The sequence below is a fragment of the Oncorhynchus gorbuscha genome, linkage group LG19 (assembly GCF_021184085.1).
Source record: "Oncorhynchus gorbuscha isolate QuinsamMale2020 ecotype Even-year linkage group LG19, OgorEven_v1.0, whole genome shotgun sequence".
In the NCBI taxonomy this organism is placed as follows: domain Eukaryota; kingdom Metazoa; phylum Chordata; class Actinopteri; order Salmoniformes; family Salmonidae; genus Oncorhynchus; species Oncorhynchus gorbuscha.
Genome location: NC_060191.1, coordinates 63,335,916 through 63,362,190, shown reverse-complemented (window position 1 = coordinate 63,362,190; position 26,275 = coordinate 63,335,916). Strand labels below are relative to the sequence as shown.

At 43.2% G+C, this 26,275-nt stretch overlaps 1 protein-coding gene across 1 annotated transcript in view; it reads left to right on the top strand.

The window, feature by feature from the left end:
- Positions 1-3,450: 3,450 nt before the first annotated feature.
- The window catches only part of LOC124004948 (proton-coupled amino acid transporter 4-like), a 287,665-nt gene continuing 264,840 nt past the window's right edge, over positions 3,451-26,275 (top strand). The window contains exons 1-4 of the mRNA XM_046313752.1: positions 3,451-3,540; positions 6,230-6,318; positions 8,568-8,663; positions 20,756-21,043. Of these exons, the coding sequence (XP_046169708.1) occupies positions 3,451-3,540; positions 6,230-6,318; positions 8,568-8,663; positions 20,756-21,043 (563 nt within the window). The remainder of the gene's footprint in view (positions 3,541-6,229; positions 6,319-8,567; positions 8,664-20,755; positions 21,044-26,275) is intronic.

The window sequence follows — 26,275 nt, the reverse complement described above, 5'->3', positions numbered from 1 at the left end:
TCTGTTTGTTAGTAATACAGCCATACTTCATGGTTCTTTTCCCGGGACATATTGACCGAAAGGAACGGATTTGAACACACCAAACTATGACCTCATTGCGCACCAATGATTGCTGATTGACTGCATTTCGGACCAATGACCACTGATCGTCTTGAAATCTAGCTTGGTAGATAGCCAATGAGCTAAGGTAAACGGCAACATGTAATGGTTCTATCCAGGAAGACTAGCCTTTGTGGGAAGCTTGAGCATAAAGACACAACCATTCGCCATTGAAAATTCTACTAGAAGTAGCCACGCTGGTTACGCGCAGCATTTCTGTTTTGAGAGCATTTTCAGAGAAGAATTATGGTGAGTAAAACTTTAAAATCAAAGACAAAGGCAAAATATACAGATCTACACGATATTATTGAAGAAATTGATCGAGATAGTGACAGTGAATTAATACAAGGTGATTCAGACAGTGAGAATTATTTTTTCTAAATCTGAGGAGATGTTCCTGTATGGAGAAGATTCTGTGTTGGATTGTTGAGTAACGTTATTTGAAATGAATAATACCAAATATTATTCATTTGAGTTGTTTGAGATATTTTTATTTTATTTGCCATATATAAAAATATAATCAGTAATGAAATGTGTAAAGTACACTGCTCTACATTGTGGGTGAGTGTATATCTGTGTGTCTGTGTATATTAGATAATTTTTTACATTTTATTTTATCTAAACATGGAATGGAACAGCTCCTCACCCTACTGATTGGTTCCCTACTCTATATACAATCTGTTTCTGTGTCTTTATTTCACAGTCCCAGTGATTCTGATTAGGAGCCCATACTGCCAAGGTGCAAATCCCCCACTGAAGCTGGTCCATCCAGCCGGACCCCTGCTGTCTCCGGCACCACACCTACCCCTGCCCGGCCATCAAGAGGTGTGAAGTCGGTGACAAAGAAGCGGAAGAAGGAAAGTGTGGAACCTGCTGGCAGAGCGGATGAGGGTCATTGGCACTCTGTGCTGGAGGAGGATGTGACCCCACCACCTCCAATATTCTGACCAAAAAGGCCACCAGGACCTCAGCTGGACATGACCTCCAAGGACTGTCCCTGCAACTTTTTCAGTTGTTTTTCACCTCGGTATTTGTTGATTCCCTGGTGTCGAACACAAATAAGTACGGAGCTAAGAAGCAGGAAGGCAAGAAAGAGACATGGAAGGCCATTTCACGTCAGATCTTTTTTGTTACCTTTCTATGGTCATTTACATGGGTCTGAACACCCTGAAGGACTACTGGAAATCTGCACCCCTCTATCAACTGCCTTTCCCCACCACGGTCATGTCATGCAAAAGGTTTCTGACAATCTCACGGACGCTTCATATCAGTGACCCAAAAGTTGACGAAGACAACGAGATGAAGCGAGGCATGGCACGGTTTGATAAGCTCTGCAAAATTAAACCTCTCTATCTCGACATCATTGAGGCTTGCAAAACTTATTTTCAACCACGCCCAGAACCTTTCCATAGATGAGAGGATGGTAGCCTCAAAGGCCAGAATTGGCCTAAAACAGTACATGCGTAACAAACCGACTAAATGGGTTTACAATGGGGTTTCAACAGAAACATCATAATTAAAATTCCTCAAACATACAAGTATTATACACCATTTTAAATATAAACTTGTTGTTAATCCCACCACAGTGTCCTATTTCAAAAAGGCTTAACGACGAAAGCATACCATGCGATTATGTTAGGTCAGCACCAAGTCACAGAAAAACACAGCCATTTTTCCAGTCAAAGAGAGGAGTCACGATAATCAGAAATAGAGAGAAAATGAATCACTAACCTTTGATCCTCATCAGATGACACTCATAGGACTTCAAGTTACACAATAAATGTATGTTTTGTTCGATAAAGTTCATATTTGTATCCAAAAATCTCAGTTTACATTGGCGCGTTACGTTCAGTAATGTTTTGCTTCCAATATATCCGGAAATTTTGCAGAGAGCCACATCAATTTACAGAAATACTCATCATAAATGTTGATGAAAATACAAGGGTTATGCAAGGAATTAAAGATATACTTCTCCTTAATGCAACCGCTGTGTCAGATTTCAAAAAAGCTTTACGGAAAAAGCACACCATGCAATAATCTGGATGACAGAACAGAACAATACTGCCCCCCAGCCATAAGAAGTTAACAGCTTCTATCCACAAGCCATAAGACTGCTGAACAATGAATCACATGGCCACCTGGACTATTTACATTGACACCCCTTTACGCTGCTGCTACAGCACTGTTTAATATCTATACATAGTCAAGGTCATTTGTAAAGTGACTAATCTGTACCCCCTGTATATAGCCTCGTTATTGTTTTGTAATTTTCCTGTCAACTTTTTGATTTATTATTATTTTTTACTTTAGTTTATTTAGTAAATATTTTCTTAACTCTATTTCTTGAACTGCATTGTTGGTTAAGGGCTTGTAAGTAAGCATTTCATGGTAAGGTCTACACCTGTTTGGCGCATGTGACAAAACAATTGATTCGACTTATTAAGTTACCCACCTCAACCATGAACCACTATTAGTGGTTCCAGTTGTTTACCGTTCTACTGTGTTAGTGGACACTGTGGCCCTTGAGGAATTGAGTTAGATCAAATAAAAAATTCAAGATCAAATTACATTGGTCTCTGAGTGTACCCCTAACCCTCTCTGTGTTCCACAGGTTTCCTCAGGCTCTCATCCACCTGTGTCGTGGAGGATCGTTTCAAAATATAACACTTACAAGAACTTGTGAATTCAATATAGGCTTTTAATACAAACATATCAGAAGCCTAGATGGTCTGCGGAACACACCCTTTTCCAGAGCACTGGCTCTGTATTTATACACATACAACATATGAGTCCATCCCACATGCAAATGAAGTTACTTCCCTCAGTCCTTCTGCCACCATTATCTTTTAATCTGTGCTTCCTGCTTGTTCACGCCCAATAACGCCCATATCTGCTTTTAGTTAAGTTATAATGGTGGCAGGACCTCTTCATGTCCCAAAAATAATACATGCCCATCTTATCCTATGGGCCCCTTATGTTTAGCTTGGTGTGTTCTTTGGTATGTCTGTCCTTATTAGGACTAGTGGACTATGTGTCTCTTCTCTTCCTGTCCTAAAAATATATGTCCTATGTCTATAGTCCATCAGTTGGTCATTTGGCTGACCCCCTCCTTTGTATGTCCCTCTGACCTTGGTATGTCCAGCTGTCCTATGCTCTCATGGCCTTACTTTGGTTTCCTGTCCTATACAATAGACAATGCATTTTACCCTAAACATTTATGCATTTTATGGCTTTGGCCATTACGTCTGTTATTTCTTGGTTTCCTGTTTTTACCAGAATGGCAAAAGTGTGTCCTCTTCCTCTTGGGGTCTAATGTACACCTTTCTTTGCTCAATAGTATTATGTCCCTATATGTACCTTTTGCTCCCACATCTGCTGAAGGGTAACATTGGGACTGTTTTGGTGGGTCTTCCCCTGGCAGTACGCAATGCAGGGATCATAGTGAGTAACTAATGCCCCACTAGTGATACTACATTTTAGTCATTTAGCAGACTCCCCAGAGCGACCTACAATTAGGGTTAAGGGCCTTACTCCAAGGGCACATCGACAGATTTTTAATCTAGTCAACTCGGGTATTCGAACAAGCGACCTTTCGGTTACTGGTCCAACACTCTTAACCACCTTACACCGTTCACACCATAACACAAACAGGGCTGGTTCACACTTTACATTACATTAGTGTCCTTGTGTACTGCTTTATGTACAGTTTAATATTGTTTTAGTTTATTCAGTAGGAAAAATACACACACTCTTGTTAGGCAGAGGCAGAAAAAAGGATGGGAAGGCACTATATTTGCAAATGAACTAGTCAGAAACCTTGGCCTTGGTTGTAAAGTTACTGAGAGAACTTGTGCGTTGATGTGTCATCCCTACAGCATTACATCCCTACAGCATTACATCCCTACAGCATTACATCCCTACAGCATTACATTATACATCATTGATATTGGTTTGTAAAAATAATTGGAATTTTGCAAATGAAAAAGTAATGGGCTGGGCATGATTATGGATTATGCATAAATATGTATTAATTATCTGTGATCTGAATGTTTATTGGAAGTCATTACATAAAAGACCAGTGTACAAGATCATATTTATCATTCCACTGTTTGATTTAGCCAGCGGTTCAGTTTCTAGGTTTACTGGACCAGTGTGTATGATGGGAGCAGAAATTAGCACGCCTTGTACAGATGAATACACGTTAGGAGTCGTTGTAAGTGGTGTCAGTGGACCTGCTAGATTCCTCTGTCTACAGACAATGATTCCCTGCTGTGGATCCTGGCTCATGTTAAGTTGATTTTGGGTTTTATATTTGGTCCTCTGCGTCGTACAAGAGTCCAAACGTCATAATAACTCATATGTTGATTGACCTGCATTCTCCTGCTAACTGGACTGGGCACACAACCCTTATCTCTGAGTTTTACAGATGGATGTGAGTTATCAGATTATATTTGAATCCGTAGATTGCTGCAGCTTCTTCTCGGGAACCAAGGCCTGGTTAATCAGTAAGTGAGGTGTTCATCAAACTAGTCCCCACCACAAGTGCTTCAGCACCATGGTACAAACCTTCCTGTGTGCCTGCCTGCTTTGCATCTGTGGCAGTGGCTAGTGGTTGAGCTCAGTTGGTAGAGCATGGCGCTTGTAACTCCAGGGTAGTGGGTTCCTCCGGGACCACCCTGTAGAATGTATGCACACATGACTGTAAGTCGCTTTGGATAAAAGCGTCCGCTAAATGGCATATATTATTATTATTATTATTATTATTATTATTTATTATTATTTATTATTATTAGATCAGTTTTATAGCCTCACATATTTCCTAATTCCTCCATTTGCCAAATAGTCAAAAGGAGGATAGGGTCAGGCTAGACAAGTGTCATATTTCCTGATTTCTCCATTTGCCAAATGGACAAAAGGAGGATAGGGTCAGGCTAGACAAGTGTCATATTTCCTGATTTCTCCATTTGCCAAATGGTCAAAAGGAGGATAGGGTCAGGCTAGACAAGTGCCATTATTTGAAAGGACAATTAGGTCAATTTGTACACTTCAGACTAATGTCGTCTCCCAGCTGGCTCTGTTGTAATGGAGACTGAGAACGAGGTTAGTTTCAGACCAACAGCAGGCACACATGATCACTGTTACCATACCAGTGAAACAGATGTAGCCTGTATGTCACATTTATCATGTTGCCAAGGTTACGTTACGTTTGCTTGACATTCCCCAGAGGATCTGCAGGCTCCATAGACTAGATGATGTTCCAGTGCTAGTATTGTATTGGTTGAGGAGAAAACACAAAATGTTGTTGTGTTCTCTTGCTTAATCTTCCCTCCTTTGTGCTGTCTCATGATGATGGTGTGATCATGTCACATAATGGAAAGAGTTTCTTTCTGGATGACAGAACAGAACAAAATAATGATCACAACACTGTTATGTGATATGAGGTTTTTGGGAACATACATAGAAAAGCAAAGAGCTATAACCGCCATCGATAAAAGACAGTACTGTGCAGCCATCTTCATCGACCTTGCCAAGGCTTTCGACTCTGTCAATCACCATATTCTTATCGGCAGACTCAGTAGCCTCAGTTTTTCGGATGACTGCCTTGCCTGGTTCACCAATTACTTTGCAGACAGAGTTCAGTGTGTCAAATCGGAGGGCATGCTGTCCGGTCCTCTGGCAGTCTCTATGGGGGTGCCACAGGGTTAAATTCTCGGGCCGACTCTTTTCTCTGTTGTAAAATTGTAATTATTTGCCTACCTCCTCATGCCTTTTGCACACATTGTATATAGACTCCCCTTTTTTTCTACTGTGTTATTTGACTTGTTAATTGTTCACTCCATGTGTAACTGTGTTGTCTGTTCACACTGCTATGCTTTATCTTGGCCAGGTCGCAGTTACAAATGAGAACTTGTTCTCAACTAGCCTACCTGGTTAAATAAAGGTGAAATAAAAAAATAAAAATAAAATACTGATCGTGTGTAAGTGAGCCTATTTCTCTGGGTTATATCTGATGCGTTTGCATTAATATGGACTGGTGAGTGTTCCTGTCTGGTTCACAGTTGGTTTCAGTTGGTGTTGACGTTACTGTCAGTATGTTCTCAGCCTGTTCTTTGTGTTTTTATTTCTCCAGGTGGGACCTCTTTGCCTGGTGCTGATGGGAGTGGTCTGTGTTCAATGTGTGCACATCCTGGTCCACTGTAGCCACCACCTGTGCAATAGGTAATAACCATGCTACCCCCCCCCCTTGGGAGCCCCCTTAGCAGCATCCTCACTGACAAGCCACTCGTGTGTTATGGTGTTTCACAGCCGTCATCAACACCTGTCTCGTTGTGTTTCCCCTCACACATACTTTCCTTTTCAATACAATTACAGTAATAAAAACACTTAACCGCCAGGGACCCAGCCGCTCTGTCCACTCAGATACTCTGTCTCTGTGTCTACCCCTCTCTCTCTCTCTCTCTCTCTCTCTCTCTCTCTCTCTCTCTCTCTCTCTCTCTCTCTCTCTCTCTCTCTTCTCTCTCTCTCTCTCTTTCTCTCTCTCTCTCTCTGTCTCTCTCTCTCTGTCTCTCTCTGTCTCTCTCTGTCTCTCTGTCTCTCTCTGTCTCTCTCTGTCTCTCTCTCTCTCTCTGTCTCTCTCTGTCTCTTTCTCTCTCTCCCCTCTCTGTCTCTCTCCCTCTAACTCTCTGCATCACTTAAAGTCTGTAAGCACACCGTTCTGCTTAATATGGTGGCTAATGTGCAGTCATTTCCCTTGGCGGATCTAATGATGGGGTGGTCAGACGTGAGATGTTAAAGGGAGCGCTAAGTGTTTCCTGGCTGTTGCAGGGTGTAAACGAGCCCTGGAGGTGGCCCACCCACATCTCCATTACTCTACTGACAAGTGCTCTAGCAACAACATCAACCCACCTCCCTAAACACACACAATATGTACAAACAGTGTGTCATGTATTCCAACTCAGTGTTGGGTGAGGAGAGTATGAAACATTGTAATGTAATCATTATCAGTTATTTACCTTTTTATTGTGTCCTCAGAGTGTGTACCGGTTAGTGCTGAGATCAGATAATAACCAGCCAGAGGTCTTCTTTTGGATCCGTAGCTTTCTCACCTGACCCAATATGCGTAATTTAAATATGTTGCCCTGTTCCGAATGTACCCGAAAACAGTTGTACCTGTTCTGAGAAGGACCTTGGGAAACAAACCCAAACAGACCTGTGCTGGTTCAGATCCAAGACAGATCGGAAAGATGGAGAGAGCAAAGGAATCCTCCAACTGGGCGCTGTCAGCGCCATCAATAAACAAGTTATATTGGTCAAATGATCCTCAGTTACGTGTCCTTAAAAACTGCCCAGAACAAATTACAAAGATACTTGTTTCGATGTGTAATTTATTCTACACTTTATAGTCTATTGTTTACTTTACTAAAGCAATAGTAGACAGCTGTCGGGAGAGTTGAGTGAAAAATGCACCGAGAGAAAGATGGAGATATATCAGCGCCATCTTCCCAACATACATGTCAGATAGGCTACTACTGCTATTCAGATATAGGCATACAGAAGGATGCTACTTCATTTATTTTTGCTCAGAATATATTTTTTATGAAGATTAGATTATATTGTTTGTAACTCTTGCAGGCCTAAAGCATTCTTCCTCGCCTTCATAGGTCTGCTGTAGCTAAATCTAGTAATAGCCAAACCTTCACAAACGTTGATGAGGGTAATATCAAAAGTAAGGGTCCTTTTACACTGTTTCTCTTCATTCTCTTCTTTATATTTCTCTCTTTCTTCCTTTCTCTCTCTTTTTCTTTCACAGACATATGTGAGGTGAGCAGCCAGAACCAGTTTCAGCTGGATACAAGCTATATATTTTATTGAGTTGCAATCGGCTGACACAGCTCGCACAGTTGTCATGACACAAACACTAAATTAACAGAGGACAGGTTAATACATTTTAATTGCACATATCCGAGACTCGTGGCAATTATCAGACCTGACCCAGATTCGACCTTGAAGACCTCTACAGTATAACATTGTCTTGTTTGTGGTACAGGGACACTGCAAAGTAAAAACTGTGTCTCACCAAATGACAGCTGCACAGTATTAATCACTATGATTATTTCAATAGAGCGTCGGAGAGAGTGACTATCCACAGTGATGGGACTGTAATGTAATATATTGTAATCGGCCATTTCTCATCCAAACCAGGACGTAATGTACTCGCTTTCAGATGGCCGTCTCAATCTTCCGCTGTCTGGTTTCCAGCAATCTATCACCCCTTCTTTCATTCAGTCTCTGTCTTGTGTTATCATCTTGTCTGTCTCTCTGTCTACCTGACAAGACCGAATAGCACAGCAGAAGAAGTAGACTCTTTTAATTCCCTCAGATCTTGTGGTCCATTTCTTATTGTTGCTGTATCTCTTGGTGACTCTCTCTGTGACTCCACGTGTGACCAGGTACCTCTCCTCGCCCAGGTTGAAGAGACCTCCCCTGGGGTACAATGACACTGTGGCCTTCTCCATGGAGCACAGCTCCTACCAGTGCTTCAGGAAGAGTGCCAGATTTGGGAGGTGAGATGAGAACGCTCTAGTCGCTCTGGTCAACCTATGACCCATCACCCATATAGTCACATAACTACTCTTGGGGCCAATGGCTGCTGAAGGTGTTGGGAAAAGGCCAGGTCCCAAATGGATGACACGCCCCTAGAAGCTATTCAAATCTCTCATATCTGTGACAATGGTTGACAAGGGCCTAATGGTAAGAATAGATGATGATTTATCAGACCATTTGGGATCGCAGCCATAATTTAAAGACTTCTATAGGAGGGATGGTTAACCAGTGGCGGCTCCTCAGAGAAGGAAGTGGAGGACCATCTTTCTCAGTGAATTTAATAAAAATAAGTTATCATTTTTAGATAAAACAAATTACTCTCTTAAAAAATGAAAGAGAAGCAAGATGGAGATATTTTTTTCACTTTCACTTACTTAGCTAGCAAATGCAACTTGTTAGTTTAGTCTACTCAAACACCCAGCTCAACAATATGGATGCTATGTCAGCTAGCTGGCTATGACTGTCCAACACAACACTGGAACTCAAGGAAAGCTTTTGGTTTTACAAATGTATTGCCACCGGGGCCTGCCGGTTTAAGTACTAAACTGCTTACTGACTGTACACTGTAACGTTACAGCATGATTGTAGCGTGTTTACTAACTTGTTAGTTCTGTTAGCTATGTTGACTATGATGTTACTTTAGCTGATATGGTGACAACCTACGCAAGAATCATGTGAAACAGTACGGAGAGATACTACGGATGAGACCCAAAAAGTACAGTCGAGTGCTCAAAACAAACCCCGACTCGTTTCTAGAGGCTTTTGCCCGCTGCACACCATATGGCAAAGAAACATTAAGATGGAAGGAGATAACAGCTGCTGTTACAACTCACATCTGCAAAGACATGGCCCCAATTTACACGGTCGAGAAATGGGGGTTTTGTGAGTTGGTGCTAACACTAGACCCAAGGTACCAAATGCAAATTGATATGTACACTTATTAATGCAAAAATAACTTGCAAAAAAAGTCAAGCCCCCCAAAATATTAAAATAAATATATATACAGTACATACATACACACGCAGTTGAAGTGGGAAGATTACATATACCTTAGCCAAATACATTTAAACTCAGTTTTTCACAATTCCTGACATTTAATCCCAATAAAAATGCCCTGTCTTAGGTCAGTTAGGATCACGACTTTATTTTAAGAATGTGAAATGTTAGAATAATAGCAGAGATAATTTTTTATTTCAGCTTTTATTTATTTCTTCACATTCCCAGTGGGTCAGAAGTTTACATACACTCAATTAGTATTTGGTAGCATTGCCTTTAAATTGTTTAACTTCAAAAGGTTCGGGTAGCCTTCCACAAGATTCCCACAATAAATTGGTGAATTTTGGCCCATTCCTCCTGACAGAGCTGGTGTAACTGGGTCAGGTTTGTAGGCCTCCTTGCTCGCACACGCTTTTTCAGTTCTGCCCACATATTTTTTATAGGATTGAGGTCAGGGCTTTGTGATGGCCACGCCAATACCTTGACTTTGTTGTCCTTAAGTCATTTTGCCACAACTTTGGAAGTATGCTTGGGGTCATTGTCTTTTTGGAAGACCCATTTGCGACCAAGCTTTAACTTCCTGACTGATGTCTTGAGATGTTGCTTCAATATATCCACACAACTTTTCTTCCTTGTGATGCCATCTACTGTCCCTCCTGCAGCAAAGCACCCTGATGCTGCCACCCCCGGTTGGGATGGTAATCTTCAGCTTGCAAGCCTCCCCCTTTTTCCTCTAAACTTAACCATGGTCATTATGGCCAAACAGTTCCAATTTGGTTTCATCAGACCAGAGGACATGATCTTTGTCCCCATGTGCAGTTGCAAACCGTAGTCAGGCTTTTTTATGGCGATTTTTGAGCAGTGTCTTCTTCCTTGCTCAGCGGCCTTTCAGGTTATGTCAATGTAGGACTCGTTTTACTGTGGATATAGACACTTTTGCACCGGTTTACTCCAGCATCTTCACAAGGTCCTTTGCTGTGGTTCTGTGATTAATTTGCACTTTTCTCACCAAAGCACGTTCATCTCTAGGAGATAGAATGTGTCTCCTTCCTAAGCGGTATGATGGCTGCGTGGTCCCATGGTGTTTAAACTTGTGTGCTATTGTTTGTACAGAGGATCGTGGTACCTTCAGGTGTTTGGAAATCGCTCCCAAGGATGAACCAGACTTGTGGAGGTCTACAATGTTTTTTTTCCGAGGTCTTGGCTGATTTCTTCTTATTTTCCCATGATGTTAAAGGCACAGTCAACTTAGTGTATGTAATCTTCTGACCCACTGGAATTGTGATACAGTGAATTATAAGTTAAACAATCTGTCTGGAAACAATTGTTGGAAAAAGGATTTGTGTCATGCACAAAGTAGATGTTCTAACCGACTTGCAAAACTATAGTTTGTTAACACGGCATTTGTGGAGTGGTTGAAACACTTAGGTTGGAGTCATTAAAACTTGTTTATGTAAAACTCTGACTTCAGATGTATATTTTTTTGTTTTAGGCCTATATTTATTTTGTTTGCAACAATAGTTATCGGGATATGAAATGACCTTGTCTTTCAAAGATAATTTGTAAAAATCAAAATAACTTCACACATCTTCATTGTAATGGGTTTAAACACTGTTTCCCATGCTTGTTTAATGAACCATAAACAGTTATTGAACATGCATATGTGGAACGGTTGTTAAGACACTACCAGCTTACAGACGGTAGGCAATTAAGGTCACAGTTATGAAAACCTAGGACACTAAATAGGCCTTCTAACTGACTCTGAAAAACACCAAAGGAAAGATGCCCAGGGTCCCTGCTCATCTGGGTGAACGTGCCTTAGACATGCTGCAAGGAGGCATGAGGACTGCTGATGTGGCCAGGGCAATAAATTGCCATGTCTATACTGAGACGCCTAAGACACCTAAGACAGAGCTACAGGGAGACAGTACGGACAGCTGATCGTCGGATTCGCGTTTATCGTCGAAGGAATAATCGTTACACCGAGGCCTGTACTCTGGAGCGGGATTGATTTGGAGGTGGAGGGTCCATCATGGTTTGGGGCGGTGTGTTTCAGCATCATCTGACTGAGCTTGTTGTCATTGCAGGCAATCTCTACCAGGCCATTCCCCCCCAGAAATGTCTGGGAAATTGTAGGTGCCTTGGTGGAAGAGTGGGGTAACATCTCACTGCAAGAATGGGTAAATCTGGTGCAGTCCATGTGATATGTGGTGCAGTTATGTGTGTCTGATGGCAGTGTATTCCAGACATGGGAACCTCTCACAGAGATAACTGATTTACTAAAGGTGATTTTCCTTAAGGGAACTATACAGTCACCTCTCATGGCAGACCTTGTGGATCTGCTGCCATATGTTTGGGTTTTCTGTTTAACAAAAACACTGAGTGGAGGGGGAGCTAGGCCATTTAGGATCTTGAATACAAGACATGCGTCGGTGTATTGCACAAGATTTTCATGCTTTCTGAGGATGTAACAGTGATGATGGCTATTGGGCTTCCTATCAAGCACTTTGAGAGCCTGTTTGTAGACAGACTGAATAGGTCTTAATGTTGTACAGCAAGCTTGGGCCCAACTAGTCAAGCAGTATGTTAAGTGGGGGAGTATCATAGATTTGAAGTACAGTTTTGCTACCTCTGTAGTCAAACAATTTCGTATAAATCGGAAATAAGCTAGGTTGAATTTGGTTATTTGAATGACCTTTTTCTCATGCTTTTTAAAAGAACGGTTGGAATCAAGTATGATGCCAAGGTACTTAAAATCAGATACCACCTGGAGCTTCTCCCCTGACACATAGACATCTGGCTCAGTAGCATCTGTTGCCCTCTTTGTGAAGAACATTCAAACAGTTTTTTTCACATTGAGATGCAAACACGAGTCACTGAGCCACTTTGTAACCTGGACCATTACAGTAGTGAGTTCTTGTGCAGCTTGTTGTTTGCTCTTTGCATGCACATATATCACTGTATCATCTGTATACATTTGAACTTCAGACCCAGTACAGACAGAAGGCAGATCATTAATGTACAGGCTGAACAGGAGGGACCCCAGTATTGACCCTTGGGGCACACCCACATCATAGCTAAGAGTGGGCGACAGCTCATTGCTCACTCTGACACACCGAGTTCTGCCTTCAAGGTATGATTTCATCCATCTCATGACATCAGGGGAAAAGTTGAACTTGGACAATTTTGTGATGAGAATCTCATGGTTAATAGTTTCAAAAGCCTTCCTTAGGTCCAGAAACAAAGCCCCAACAACACCCCCTTTGTCCATCTTGGACTTCACATTTTCCAGAAGAAAGCAGTTGTCCATTTCTGTGGAGTGTTTTGCTCTGACTAAACTGCATGGAGTGTAATGTGAAGGGGCTTTTGTAGAGGTGGGCAATCAGTTGTTCTGCTTCACACTTTTCAACAACCTTTGACACCACAGGTAGTATACTAATGGGCCTGTAGTTACTCACGTCAGCAGGGTCGCCTGATTTAAAGATGGTCATTATTATGGCCGAATTCCATACCCTTGGAAACACCCCGAGACCAATAGATGTGTTGGTGACCTTAGTAATGTGGCCAATGAGTGACTCTTTGTAGTTTTTAAGAAAGGTAGAGTCCAGCCCAAACACATCTTTGGCTTTAGAGTTCTTTACTGAGCTAATCACTTTGTTCACCTTAGACTCAGAAACCTCCCTTATGATGTAGACAGGTTGAGTGTATTTACTAGCATTGAGCCCAAAAATCCAGTGAAGGGGTTCTGTATCAGTACCCTGACAGAGTCAATAAAGTAGGAATGAAGGCTATTGCTATTTTGACTGCATCCTGTGTTAGATTGTTATTCACCATGATTTCTAGTCTTTTTGCAGTGTTACTATGGTCTTTCCCTGTTAACTTTTTTAGATTCTCCCAGATCAATTTAGAATTTCCCTTTGCTTCACCAATTATGTTAATAAAAAAGTTTGCCTTGGCCTGTCTGATTTCTTTCATCACCTTATTTCTCAACATAGTAAACCTACGTCTGTCATTGTCATGTTTTGTCATATATTGTCTTGTCATTATGCTTTCCCTTCTGTTCGTTTCCCCCTGCTGGTCTTATTAGGTTCGTTCCCTTTTTCTATCCCTCTCTCTCCCGCTCCCTCTCTCTCCTCTCTCTATCGTTCCGTTCCTGCTCCCAGCTGTTCCTCATTCTCCTAACTCACTCATTTAGTCTTTTTACACCTGTTCCCTATTTTGTCTTCTGATTAGAGTCCCTATTTCTCCCCTTGTTTTCCACTTCTGTCCTTGTCGGATCCTTGTATATTGTTCGCCGTGCTGTGTCTTTGTCTTGCCCTGTCGTGTCTTGTTTCCCTCAGATGCTGCGTGTGAGCAGGTGTCTGAGTCTGCTACGGTCGGTGCCTTCCCGAGGCAACCTACAGTTTATGGTCGAGTCTCCAGTCTGTCCTCGTCACTACGAGTGGAATTTAGTTTTTTATGTTTTGTTTTCTGCTCTGATTGTCCAGGAGTATTGCCTATTTCCTTTACTGGAATAAAGACTCTGTTTTCGCCAAGTCGCTTTTGGGTCCTCATTCACCTGCATAACAGAAGGATCCGACCAAGAATGGACCCAGCGACTACAGATTCTCGTAACACTGCCGTCGAGATCCAAGGAGCCATGCTCGGCAGACACGAGCAGGAATTGTCTGCTGCTCGTCATGCCGTTGAGAACCTGGCCGCTCAGGTTTCCGGCCTCTCTGGACAGTTCCAGAGTCTTCGTCTCGTGCCACCTGCTACTTCCTGGTCTGCCGAGCCTCCGGAACCTAGGGTTAATAACCCACCTTGTTACTCCGGGCAGCCCACGGAGTGCCGCTCCTTTCTCACCCAGTGTGATATTGTGTTCTCTCTCCAACCCAACACATACTCTAGAGAGAGAGCTCGGGTTGCTTACGTCATATCACTCCTTACTGGCCGGGCTCGAGAGTGGGGCACAGCTATCTGGGAGGCAAGGGCTGATTGTTCTAACAATTACCTGAACTTTAAAGAGGAGATGATTCAGGTTTTTGATCGTTCAGTTTTTGGTAGGGAGGCTTCTAGGGCCCTGGCTTCCCTATGTCAAGGTGATCGATCCATAACGGATTACTCTATAGAGTTTCGCACTCTTGCTGCCTCTAGTGACTGGAACGAGCCGGCGCTGCTCGCTCGTTTTCTGGAGGGACTCCACGCAGAGGTTAAAGATGAGATTCTCTCCCGGGAGGTTCCTTCCAGTGTGGACTCTTTGATTGCACTCGCCATCCGCATAGAACGACGGGTAGATCTTCGTCACCAAGCTCGTGGAAGAGAGCTCGCGTTAACGGTGTTTCCCCTCTCCGCATCGCAACCATCTCCCTCCTCTGGCTCAGAGACTGAGCCCATGCAGCTGGGAGGTATTCGCATCTCGACTAAGGAGAGGGAACGGAGGATCACCAACCGCCTGTGCCTCTATTGCGGACTTGCTGGACATTTTGTCAATTCATGTCCAGTAAAAGGCCAGAGCTCATCAGTAAGCGGAGGGCTACTGGTGAGCGCTACTACTCAGGTCTCTCCATCAAGATCCAGTACTACCTTACCGGTCCATCTACGCTGGACCGGATCGGCAGCTTCCTGCAGTGCATTAATAGACTCTGGGGCGGAGGGCTGTTTTATGGACGAAGCCTGGGCTCGGGAACATGACATTCCTCTCAGACAGTTAGGGGAGCCCACGGTCATGTTCGCCTTGGATGGTAGTCCTCTCCCCAGTATATTGAGTGAAACACTACCTTTAACCCTCACTGTATCTGGTAACCATAGTGAGACCATTTCTTTTTTGATTTTTCATTCACCTTTTACACCTGTTGTTTTGGGTCATCCCTGGCTAGTGTGTCATAATCCTTCTTTTGATTGGTCTAGTAATTCTATCCTTTCCTGGAACGTTTCTTGTCATGTGAAGTGTTTAATGTCTGCTATTCCTCCTGTTTGTTCTGCTCCCTCTTCACAGGAGGAACCTGGTGATTTGACAGGAGTGCCGGAGGAATATCATGGTCTGCGCACGGTCTTCAGTCGGTCCAGAACCAACTCCCTTCCTCCTCACCGGTTGTATGATTGTTGTTCTGATCTCCTCAAGAAGCGTTTTGCATCCGCTCCTATCCTTGTTGCACCTGACGTCACTAAACAGTTTATTGTCGAGGTTGACGCGTCGGGGGGTGGGCGTGGGAGCCATTCTGTCCCAGCGCTCCGATACTGACGATGGGGTCCACCCTTGCGCGTATTTTTCTCATCGCCTGTCACCGTCGGAACGTAACTATGATGTGGCTAACCGTGAACTGCTCGCCATCCGTTTAGCCCTAGGCAAATGGCGACAGTGGTTGGAGGGGGCGACCGTTCCTTTTGTCGTTTGGACTGACCAAAGGAACCTTGAGTACATCCGTTCTGCCAAACGACTGAATGCGCGTCATGCTCGTTGGGCGTTTTTCGCTCGTTTCGAGTTCGTTATTTCTTATTGCCCGGGTACTAAGAACACCAAGCCTCATGCTTTATCCCGTCTCTTTAGTTCTTCTGTGGCTTCTACTGTTCCCGAGGGGATCCTTCCTGTTGGGCGTGTTGTCGGGTTGACTGTCTGGGGAATTGAGAGACAGGTTAAGCAAGCACTCACTCACACTCCGTCGCCGCGCGCTTGTCCTAGTAACCTTCTTTTCGTTCCTGTCTCTACTCGTCTGGCTGTTCTTCAGTGGGCGCACTCTGCCAAGTTAGCTGGCCACCCCGGCGTTCGGGGTACGCTTGCTTCTATTCGCCAGCGGTTTTGGTGGCCTACTCAGGAGCGTGACACGCGCCGTTTCGTGGCTGCGTGTTCGGACTGCGCGCAGAATAAGTCTGGTAATTTTTTTCTGCTTCTGCTCCTGGTCTTGCTGGGTCTCAGTCTGTTCCCTGCCATCGCATCTCTCCTGTTCTTGTTCCTGCCCTTGCTGTGTCTCAGTCTGTCCCTAGTTGTTACTCTCCTGGCCTGTTTGGTCCTGTTTGCTCTAAAGCTTTCAGTTCTCTACCCGTGTCTCATTTTTTTTTAGAGTAGTACCCTAGTTTCCCTTTTTATCGTTTTTCGTTACGGTCCTGAGGAGAGGAGTTGGGTTCTTTCTCGGGACGTGCTGGACCGTTTGTGATCTATGATTTCCTCCGTTGCCGCCAGTGTTCCTCCTCGAGTGCGCCAGGAGGCGCTCGGTGAGTGGGGGGGTACTGTCATGTTTTGTCATATATTGTCTTGTCATTATGCTTTCCCTTCTGTTCGTTTCCCCCTGCTGGTCTTATTAGGTTCGTTCCCTTTTTCTATCCCTCTCTCTCCCGCTCCCTCTCTCTCCTCTCTCTATCGTTCCGTTCCTGCTCCCAGCTGTTCCTCATTCTCCTAACTCACTCATTTAGTCTTTTTACACCTGTTCCCTATTTTGTCTTCTGATTAGAGTCCCTATTTCTCCCCTTGTTTTCCACTTCTGTCCTTGTCGGATCCTTGTATATTGTTCGCCGTGCTGTGTCTTTGTCTTGCCCTGTCGTGTCTTGTTTCCCTCAGATGCTGCGTGTGAGCAGGTGTCTGAGTCTGCTACGGTCGGTGCCTTCCCGAGGCAACCTACAGTTTATGGTCGAGTCTCCAGTCTGTCCTCGTCACTACGAGTGGAATTTAGTTTTTTATGTTTTGTTTTCTGCTCTGATTGTCCAGGAGTATTGCCTATTTCCTTTACTGGAATAAAGACTCTGTTTTCGCCAAGTCGCTTTTGGGTCCTCATTCACCTGCATAACAGTCATGCTCTAATATGGATCTTAGTGCTATTTTTAGAGCATAAACTCGTTCTTTCATCAATTTCCAGATTTGATTTTCTTTAGGAAACCATTTATTGTAGTCTGGATTGTGGATAGAAAAACCTGACTATCAGTTTCCATGTCTGTATAGGACAAGAGATCATTCCAGTTAATTCCCTTAATTGTGTTTTCAAAATAGTTGAATTCACTCTTAGCTATTCTTAGTTGATCCGGCTTTCTAACAGTAGAGAGGTTTAACCTGCTCTTAGACAGCTTTCTGTCTATAAGTGTCAGATTATGATCAGATAGCCCAGTAACCATATTGAATGATTTAGTCACTCTCTCTGGTTTATTACTGAACACCAAATCAATCTGTGTTTTAGAGCAACAAGTCACCCTGGTTGGCCCTTTAACTAGCAGTGTAAGGTCAAAGGTATTAGTGATCCGTTTGAGGGTTTTCCTACAAAACTTGTCTTCATAATTAATGTTAAAATCTCCCATTAAGATGACCTCTTTCCCAAAGTCACGTTCCCTAAGCATGTTATTAAACTGATCAAAAAACACACTTTTGGTGGAAGGTGGCCTATACATTCCAATAAGGGTAAAATACATTTGGGTCGACAGAGTAACGTTCAGGCCAATACATTCTAGTTCATTATCACATGACCACTCAATTTGTTTACATCGGATATGTTCTTTAATGTAAATCATCACACCCTCCTCTTCCTTCAATCCTGTCTCCTGAAAACATTGAATCCAATCACAATCAAAGCAGTATATGGAGAGGTTTTATGGAGCCGTGTCTCTGAGAGGCAGAGGAAGTCAAGGTTGGAGTCTGTGAGTAGATGCTGAATTTGATAGCACTCACCCACTTCCACAGCGGTGACAACCAGTGGACGAGGCCATCCACCGCTTTCCACTCCGGTGAGTATCGCTGGCTCGGTGATGTTAGGCCCAGGATTGAGTTGCACATCCCCCGGAGAGTAGAAGGGTAGTGAACAGGTAGTTTAACAGTTTCCGATAAATGTTGGACTTGTGTTTGTTACGCCTAAGCGGTTCAGTGGAATAGGGAGCGAGGTAGACTTGGCCATTATTCAGAACATTATTGTATGCTGTGTGCTGCTCGCTCCCGTGGAATGGTGAACCAATGTGTTTGGTGTTGATATTCTCCGGCAGTAGACTTGGCCATTATTCAGAACATTATGGTATGCTGTGTGCTGCTCGCTCCCGTGGAACGGTGAACCAATGTGTTTGGTGTTGATATTCTCCGGCAGTAGACTTGGCCATTATTCAGAACATTATGGTATGCTGTGTGCTGTTCGCTCCCGTGGAACGGTGAACCAATGTGTTTGGTGTTGATATTCTCCGGCAGTAGATTTGTGTCATCCCAGCAAGGACGCACTGAGATTATCAGTAGAGCAGCTACATAACTGACAATCATGGCAGAGTACTGGAGATAAAACACATAATTGCGCTTTAACTCCTTGTATGAGTTACTTAGCTGGGATCGGCGTACACCTGATGGTTTAGATACAATTACAGCATTCGACTGAGAAGCGGCACCTGCCGCACCACCCTGTCTTCCGTCCGCCATCTTTCTCTCGTCCCGTGATTAAGGCTCAGTGGCATTGTAGTTAGAGCATTACCCTCGTCATCCCAACTCTTGAGCTGTTCTAATGGTTTACTTGCAGTGACACACAACGTTCCCTAGGAGACGCTAGTGGTGTTTCTTCTCTGAGCACTCTGCTTACCTGACTTTCTCAGCCTCTCGCTCTCTTTCTTTATCGCTCCCTCACAATTTATAAACTGTCTCTCTCTCTGTATTGGATGGTGATCTCCTCCTGATGGACTAGCATAGATAGCCAAGCAGTCCCATACATATGGACAAAGATAAAGACCTCATGCAGTGCCTCTTTAATTCAAAACTCCAATGGGATTATTTGGTCGGACATAGCCAGGAGTTGTACTATCAGAGTGATGAAGTATGGTACAGTCTTATATTCAAATGGAAATTGACTGAAACTCTAAAATGGTTATGACTGAAGTTTTTAAATATATTTTTCTCTCTCCTGTACCTCTTATCTTTTTGTCTCTCTGTTCTGTTTCTCCCTCTGTCTGTGCAGATGGTTACTTATTGGGTTGCAAATCCTCAATCCAAAACATGTGGCATCATTAGGCATTCTGCTAACTGACCTCCCACATACCCTCTGTGTTCCTAGCTCATTGGAAACATTTACTGCTGACCCGGGTGTGTGTTTGGGCTAATGTGCTCAATTTACTAATTGTTTACGCTCATGTACTAGTACGCACAGAAAATGTTGTTTGTCGAAAGCTGAGGTAAGCTATTTATTGGTTGTTAAACAAAGTGGGGTTGAACGGGGCAAAGCCACCAGAGGTTCAGAATTACAAACATGGCAGATGAGATATGAGTTTGTCTGTTTACTCTGAATTAGAAAAAGTAAACAGAAGAATCTGATACAATATTTAGATTGCTTTAATGATCTGTATGGCGATGGTTGGTTGGCTTGGCCCATGTATGTGAGTGACACTGGGATAGGGAGAGGTCAGCAGTCAGTCGGGGCCTGGGCCTGGAGGTCAGATTGGCCCGTTGCATTGTGGGTACATCTCTATTCCCAGATTAGGTACTAATCTTTTTGTCATTTCTCTTCCATTTTGATTCTTATAAAATATATACCTTTTCTTTTCACTCTGTAGATAATCTTTCATTCTTTTTCAAATCTATAATATGCCATTTTCTCAGTTTTACAATGTAGCATTTTGTTCTTTACTGTTTTTGATGTCATGGCCAGGATCATATTCTGGACAGCCATTGGTCCATGCTAGAGGTGTGCCCTCTTTAGAGGACATGGGGTCTGCCCACGTATTGTATACTGTAGTACTTTATTTACGAAGAGTTCATTAAAGGCAAGATTGTCTATTATATTACAAGATATTCCAGTGACGGCTCTAAGAATGGAAATACAATATCCTCAAAGATGGATGGCAGGAGGACAGGAGGTCAGGTGGTACCATTCTTCTAATGAAGATGAGAGTCGGGAAGCAAGTTCAGGGAATGAGTGTTTTAATGAAAAAACAACATAAACCAAAACAAGAAACACGAACAACGCACAGACAAGAAACAGAAACAATGACGCCTGGGGAAGGAACGAAGAGGAGTGACAGATATAGGGAAGGTAATCAAGGAGGCGATGGAGTCCAGGTGAGTGTCATATTGCGCTAATGCACGTAACGATGGTGACAGTTGTCCGCCTTAACGAGCTGCCTGGTGACCTAGATGCCGGAGAGGGAGCACACGTGACAGTACCCCCTCCCCGACGCGCGGCTCCGGCTGCAGGAAGCCGACCAAGATGATGATCCCGGGGTTCAGGAGCGGACTGGTCACCTCTGCTAAGGCGCGGGAACCTGTCGATCCAGATGAGGCGCAGAAGCATGGCGACCTAGCGCGCCAGAGAGAGAGCATATATGACAGCACCCCCTCCCCGGCGTGTTCGGCTCCAGCCGCAGGACGCCAACGACAGGGACGATCCCGGGGATCAGGAGTGGACCGGTCGCGTCCTCTGAGGTGCAGAAATCTGACAAACCGGCCTGAGGAGTGAGAGCCGGCTGAGACCTCCCGGTTGCCTCGGTCCTGACACCAGGAGCCGACATCACCTCCAACACAAAAACAAAAAATTCCCTGATTCTTTCCTTTGGTGAGGCTTCATTCTGTAACGTTGTGCACTGAGAGTCGGGAAGCAAGTTCAGATGGGAGTGTTTTTAATGAAAAACACAACATGAACCAAAACAAGAAACACGGACCTTGGTTAGGAAAGTGACCAAGAACCCTATGGTCAATCTGACAGAGCTCCAGAGTTCCTCTGTGGAGAGTGGAGAACCTTCCAAAAGGACAACCAACTCTGCAGCACTCAACCAAACATGCCTTTATGGTAGAGTAACCAGAAGGAAGCCATTCCTCAGTAAAAGGCACATGACAGCCTGCTTGGAGTTTGCCAAAAGGCACCTACCTAAAGGACTCTCAGACCATAATAAACAAGATTCTCTGGGCTGATGAAACCATGGTAGAACTCTTTGGCCTGAATGCCAAATGTCACGTCTGGAGGAAACCTGGCACCATCCCTACGGTGAAGCATGGTGGTGGCAGCATCAGGGACTGGGAAGACTAGTCAGGGTTGAGGGAAAGATGAATGGAGGAAAGTGGAGAGAGATCCTTGAAGAAATGAAGAAAACCTGCTCCAGTGCACTCAGAACCTTTGACTAAGGCTAAAGTTCACCTTACAATTGGATAATGACACTAAGCACACAGCCAAGACAACGCAGGAGTGGCTTCGGGACAAGTCTCTGAATGTCCTTGAATGACCAAGCTGGAGCCCGGACTTGAATCCAATCGAACATCTCTGGATAGACCTGGAAATAGCTGTGCAGCGATGCTCCCCATCCAACCTGATAAAGCTTGAGAGGCTCTTCAGAGAAGAATGGGAGAACTACCTTGGATCAAATGTTTCGGGTAGCCTTCCACAAGCTTTCTTCAATAAGTTGCGTGAATTTTGGCCCATTCCTCCTGACAGAGCTTGTGTAACTGAATCAGGTTTGTAAGGCCTCCTTGCTCGCACACACTTTTTCAGTTTTGCCCACACATTTACTTTAGGATTGAGTGAGGTAAGGGCTTTGTGATGGCCACTCCAATACCTTGACTTTGTTGTCCACAGCTTTGGAAGTATGCTTGGGGTCATTGTCCATTTGGAAGCACCATTTGTGACCAAGCTTTAACTTCCTGACTGATGTCTTGCGATGTTCCTTCAATATATCCACATAATTTTCCACCCTCATGATGCCATCTATTTTGTGAAGTGCACAGGCCCTCCTGCAGTAAAGCACCCTTACAACATGATGCTGCCACCCCCGTGCTTCACGGTTGGGATGTGTTCTTCAGCTTCCAAGCCGCCCCCCTTTTCCTCCAAACATAACGATGGTCATTATGACCAAACAGTTCCAATTTTGTTTAATCAGACCAGAAGACATTTCTCCAAAATGTATGACCTTTGTCCTCATGTGCAGTTCATCTCTAGGAGACAGGACGCATCTCCTTCCTGAGCGGTGTGACGGCTGAGTGGTCCCATTGTGTTTATATTTGCGTACTATTGTTTGTACAGATGAACGTGGTACCTTCAGGCGTTTGGAAATTGCTTCCAAGGATGAACCAGACTTGTGGAGGTCTACAATGTTTTTCTGAGGTCTTGGCTGATTTCCCCGTGATGTCAAGCAAAGCGGCACTGAGTTTGAAGGTAGGCCCTGAAATACAGCCACAGGTACACCTCCAATTGACTCAAATGATGTCAATTATCCTGTCAGAAGCTTCTAAAGCCATGATATCATTTTTTTGGGAATTTTCCAAGCTGTTTAAAGGCACAGTCAACTTAGTGTATGTAAACTTCTGACCCAATGGAATTGTGATACAGTGAATTATAAATTAAATAATCTGTCTGTAATTTTTTTTTTGAAAAATGACGCACGAAGTAGATGTCCTAACCGACTTGCCAAACCTTGCCAAAACCGACTTGCCAAAACGTTAACAAGACATTTGTGGAGTGGTTGAAAAATACGTTTTAATGACTCCAACCTAAGTGTCTGTAATCTTCTGACTTCAACTGTACATTTAGAAATGACCTCAACTAACCCCCAGCACACTAACTCGGTACCGGTGCCCCCTGTATATAGCCTCGTTATTGTGTTACTTTTATTTTTACTTTTTACTTTTGTTATTTGGTAAATATTTTCTTAACTCTTCTTGAACTGCACTGTTGGTTAAGGGCTTGTAAGTAAGCATTTCACAGTAAGGTCTATACTTGTTGTATTTGGAGAATGTGACAAGAAAGTTTGATTTGAATTCTGTTAATGTTACTGTTAATACTGTTATTAATGTTAATGTTACTGTTAATACTGTTATTAATGTTAATGTTTACTGTTAATACTGTTATTAATGTTAATGTTACTGTGAATACTGTTATTAATGTTAATGTTACTGTTAATACTGTTATTAATGTTAATGTTACTGTTAATACTGTTATTAATGTTACTGTTAATACTGTTAATAATGTTAATAATGGTATTGTTACTGTTAATACTGTTAATAATGTTAATAATGTTAATGTTACTGTTAATAATGTTATTAATGTTACTGTTAATACTGTTATTAATGTTACTGTTAATACTGTTATTAATGTTAATGTTACTGTTAATACTGTTATTAATGTTAATGTTACTGTTAATACTGTTATTAATGTTAATGTTACTGTTAATACTGTTATTAATGTTAATGTTACTGGTAATACTGTTATTAATGTTAATGTTACTGTTAATACTGTTATTAATGTTAATGTTAATACGGTTAATAATGTTAATAATGGTATTGTTACTGTTAATACTGTTAATAATGTTAATAATGTTACTGTTAATACTGTTAATAATGTTAATAATGTTACTGTTAATACTGTTAATAATGTTAATAATGTTAATGTTAATACTGTTAATAATGTTAATAATGTTACTGTTAATACTGTTAATAATGTTAATAATGTTACTGTTAATACTGTTTAATGTTAACTGTTTACTGTTATTAATGTTATGTTATGTTAATACTGTTAATAATGTTAATAATGTTACTGTTAATACTGTTAATAATGTTACTGTTAATACTGTTGATAATGTTAATAATGTTAATGTTACTGTTAATACTGTTAATAATGTTAATGTTACTGTTAATACTGTTATTAATGTTAATGTTACTGTTAATACTGTTATTAATGTTAATGTTACTGTTAATACTGCTAATAATGTATATGTATTATTTTAGTTTTTGTAATACGTTTGCAAAAATGTCTAAAAACCTAGATTGATGAGTTAAAAAAAATCATTTTAATTCGTTTCAGAATAAGTCTGTAACGTAACAAAATGTGGAAAAAGTTTAGGTGTCTGAGTACTTTCCGAATGCACTGTATGTAGTATCTATTTGGACTAGTGTCCATCTCTCCATGGTGCTTTGTTACGAGACGATATGGTGCAGTATTCCTCCTTATGGGATTATAGGAGGCTACTGTATATCAGTGTGCGTTATTTAATGCTAGTTGTCTAGAGCAGGGTTCCCCAAGAAAGCCCTGTACTGCTCTATCATGTGAAATCAATACCACACGCTGCCTTTCACTGTCTCTCTCTCTACTCCTCTTCTCTCTCTCTACCCCCGTTCTCTCTCACTCTACCCCCCTTCTCTCTCTCTACCCCCTCCTCTCTCTCTACCCCCCTCTCTCTCACTCTACCCCCTCCTCTCTCTCTACCCCCTCTCTCTCACTCTACCCCCTTCTCTCTCTCTACCCCCTTCTCTCTCTCTCTACCCCCATGCTCTCTCTCTCTAGAAGCCCTGTACTGCTCTATCATATAGAATCAATACCACATGCTGTCTTTCACTGTCTCTCTCTCTACCCCCTTCTCTCTCTCTACCCCCCCTCTCTCTCTAGAAGCCCTGTACTCTACCCCCTTCTCTCACTCTACCCCCTTCTCTCTCTCTACCCCCTCCTCTCTCTCTACCCCCTCTCTCTCACTCTACCCCCTCCTCTCTCTCTACCCCCTCTCTCTCACTCTACCCTCCTTCTCTCTCTCTACCCCCTTCTCTCTCTCTCTACCCCCATGCTCTCTCTCTCTAGAAGCCCTGTACTGCTCTATCATATGAAATCAATACCACACGCTGCATTTCACTGTCTCTCTCTCTACCCCCTTCTCTCTCACTCTACCCCCTTCTCTCTCTCTACCCCCTCCTCTCTCTCTCTCTAGAAGCCCTGTACTGCTCTATCATATGACATCAATACCACATGCTGCATTTCACTGTATCTCTCTCTACCCCCTTCTCTCTCACTCTACCCTCCTTCTCTCTCTACCCCCCTCTCTCACTCTACCCCCCCTACTCTCTCACTCTACCCCCTTCTCTCTCTCTACCCCCTTCTCTCTCTCTACCCCCTTCTCTCTCTCTCTACCCCCATGCTCTCTCTCTCTAGAAGCCCTGTACTGCTCTATCATATAGAATCAATACCACATGCTGTCTTTCACTGTCTCTCTCTCTACCCCCCCCTCTCCCCCCTCTCTCTCTCTCTCTCTCTCTCTCTCTCTCTCTCTCTCTCTCTCTCTCTCTCTCTCTCTCTCTCCCTCTCTCTCTACCCCATTCTCTCTCTCTCTACCCCATTCTCTCTCTCTTTTCAACCCCCTTCTCTCTCTCTACTCCCCTTCTCTCTCTCTCTATCCCCTTCTTTCTCTCTACTCCCGTTTTCTCTCTGTCTCTACCCCCTTCTCTCTCTCTGTCTCTACCCCCTTTCTTTCTGTGTGTCTCTACCCCCCTCTCTCACTCTACCCCCTTCTCTCTCTCTACCCCCTTCTCTCTCTCTCTACCCCCTTCTCTCTCCCTCTACCCCCATGCTCTCTCTCTCTAGAAGCCCTGTACTGCTCTATCATATAGAATCAATACCACATGCTGTCTTTCACTGTCTCTCTCTCTACCCCCTTCTCTCTCTCTACCCCCTCTCTCTCTCTCTAGAAGCCCTGTACTGCTCTATCATATAGAATCAATACCTTGCTACATTTCACTGTTTCTCTTTACCCCCTTTTCTCTCTCTCCCCCTTCTCTCTCTCTCTCTCTCTCTCTCTCTCTACCCCCTCTCTCTCTCCCCCCTTCTCTCTCTCTCCCCTTCTCTCTCTCTCTCTAATCCCATTCCCTCACTCTCTCTCTCTCTCTCTCTCTCTCTCTCTCTCTCTC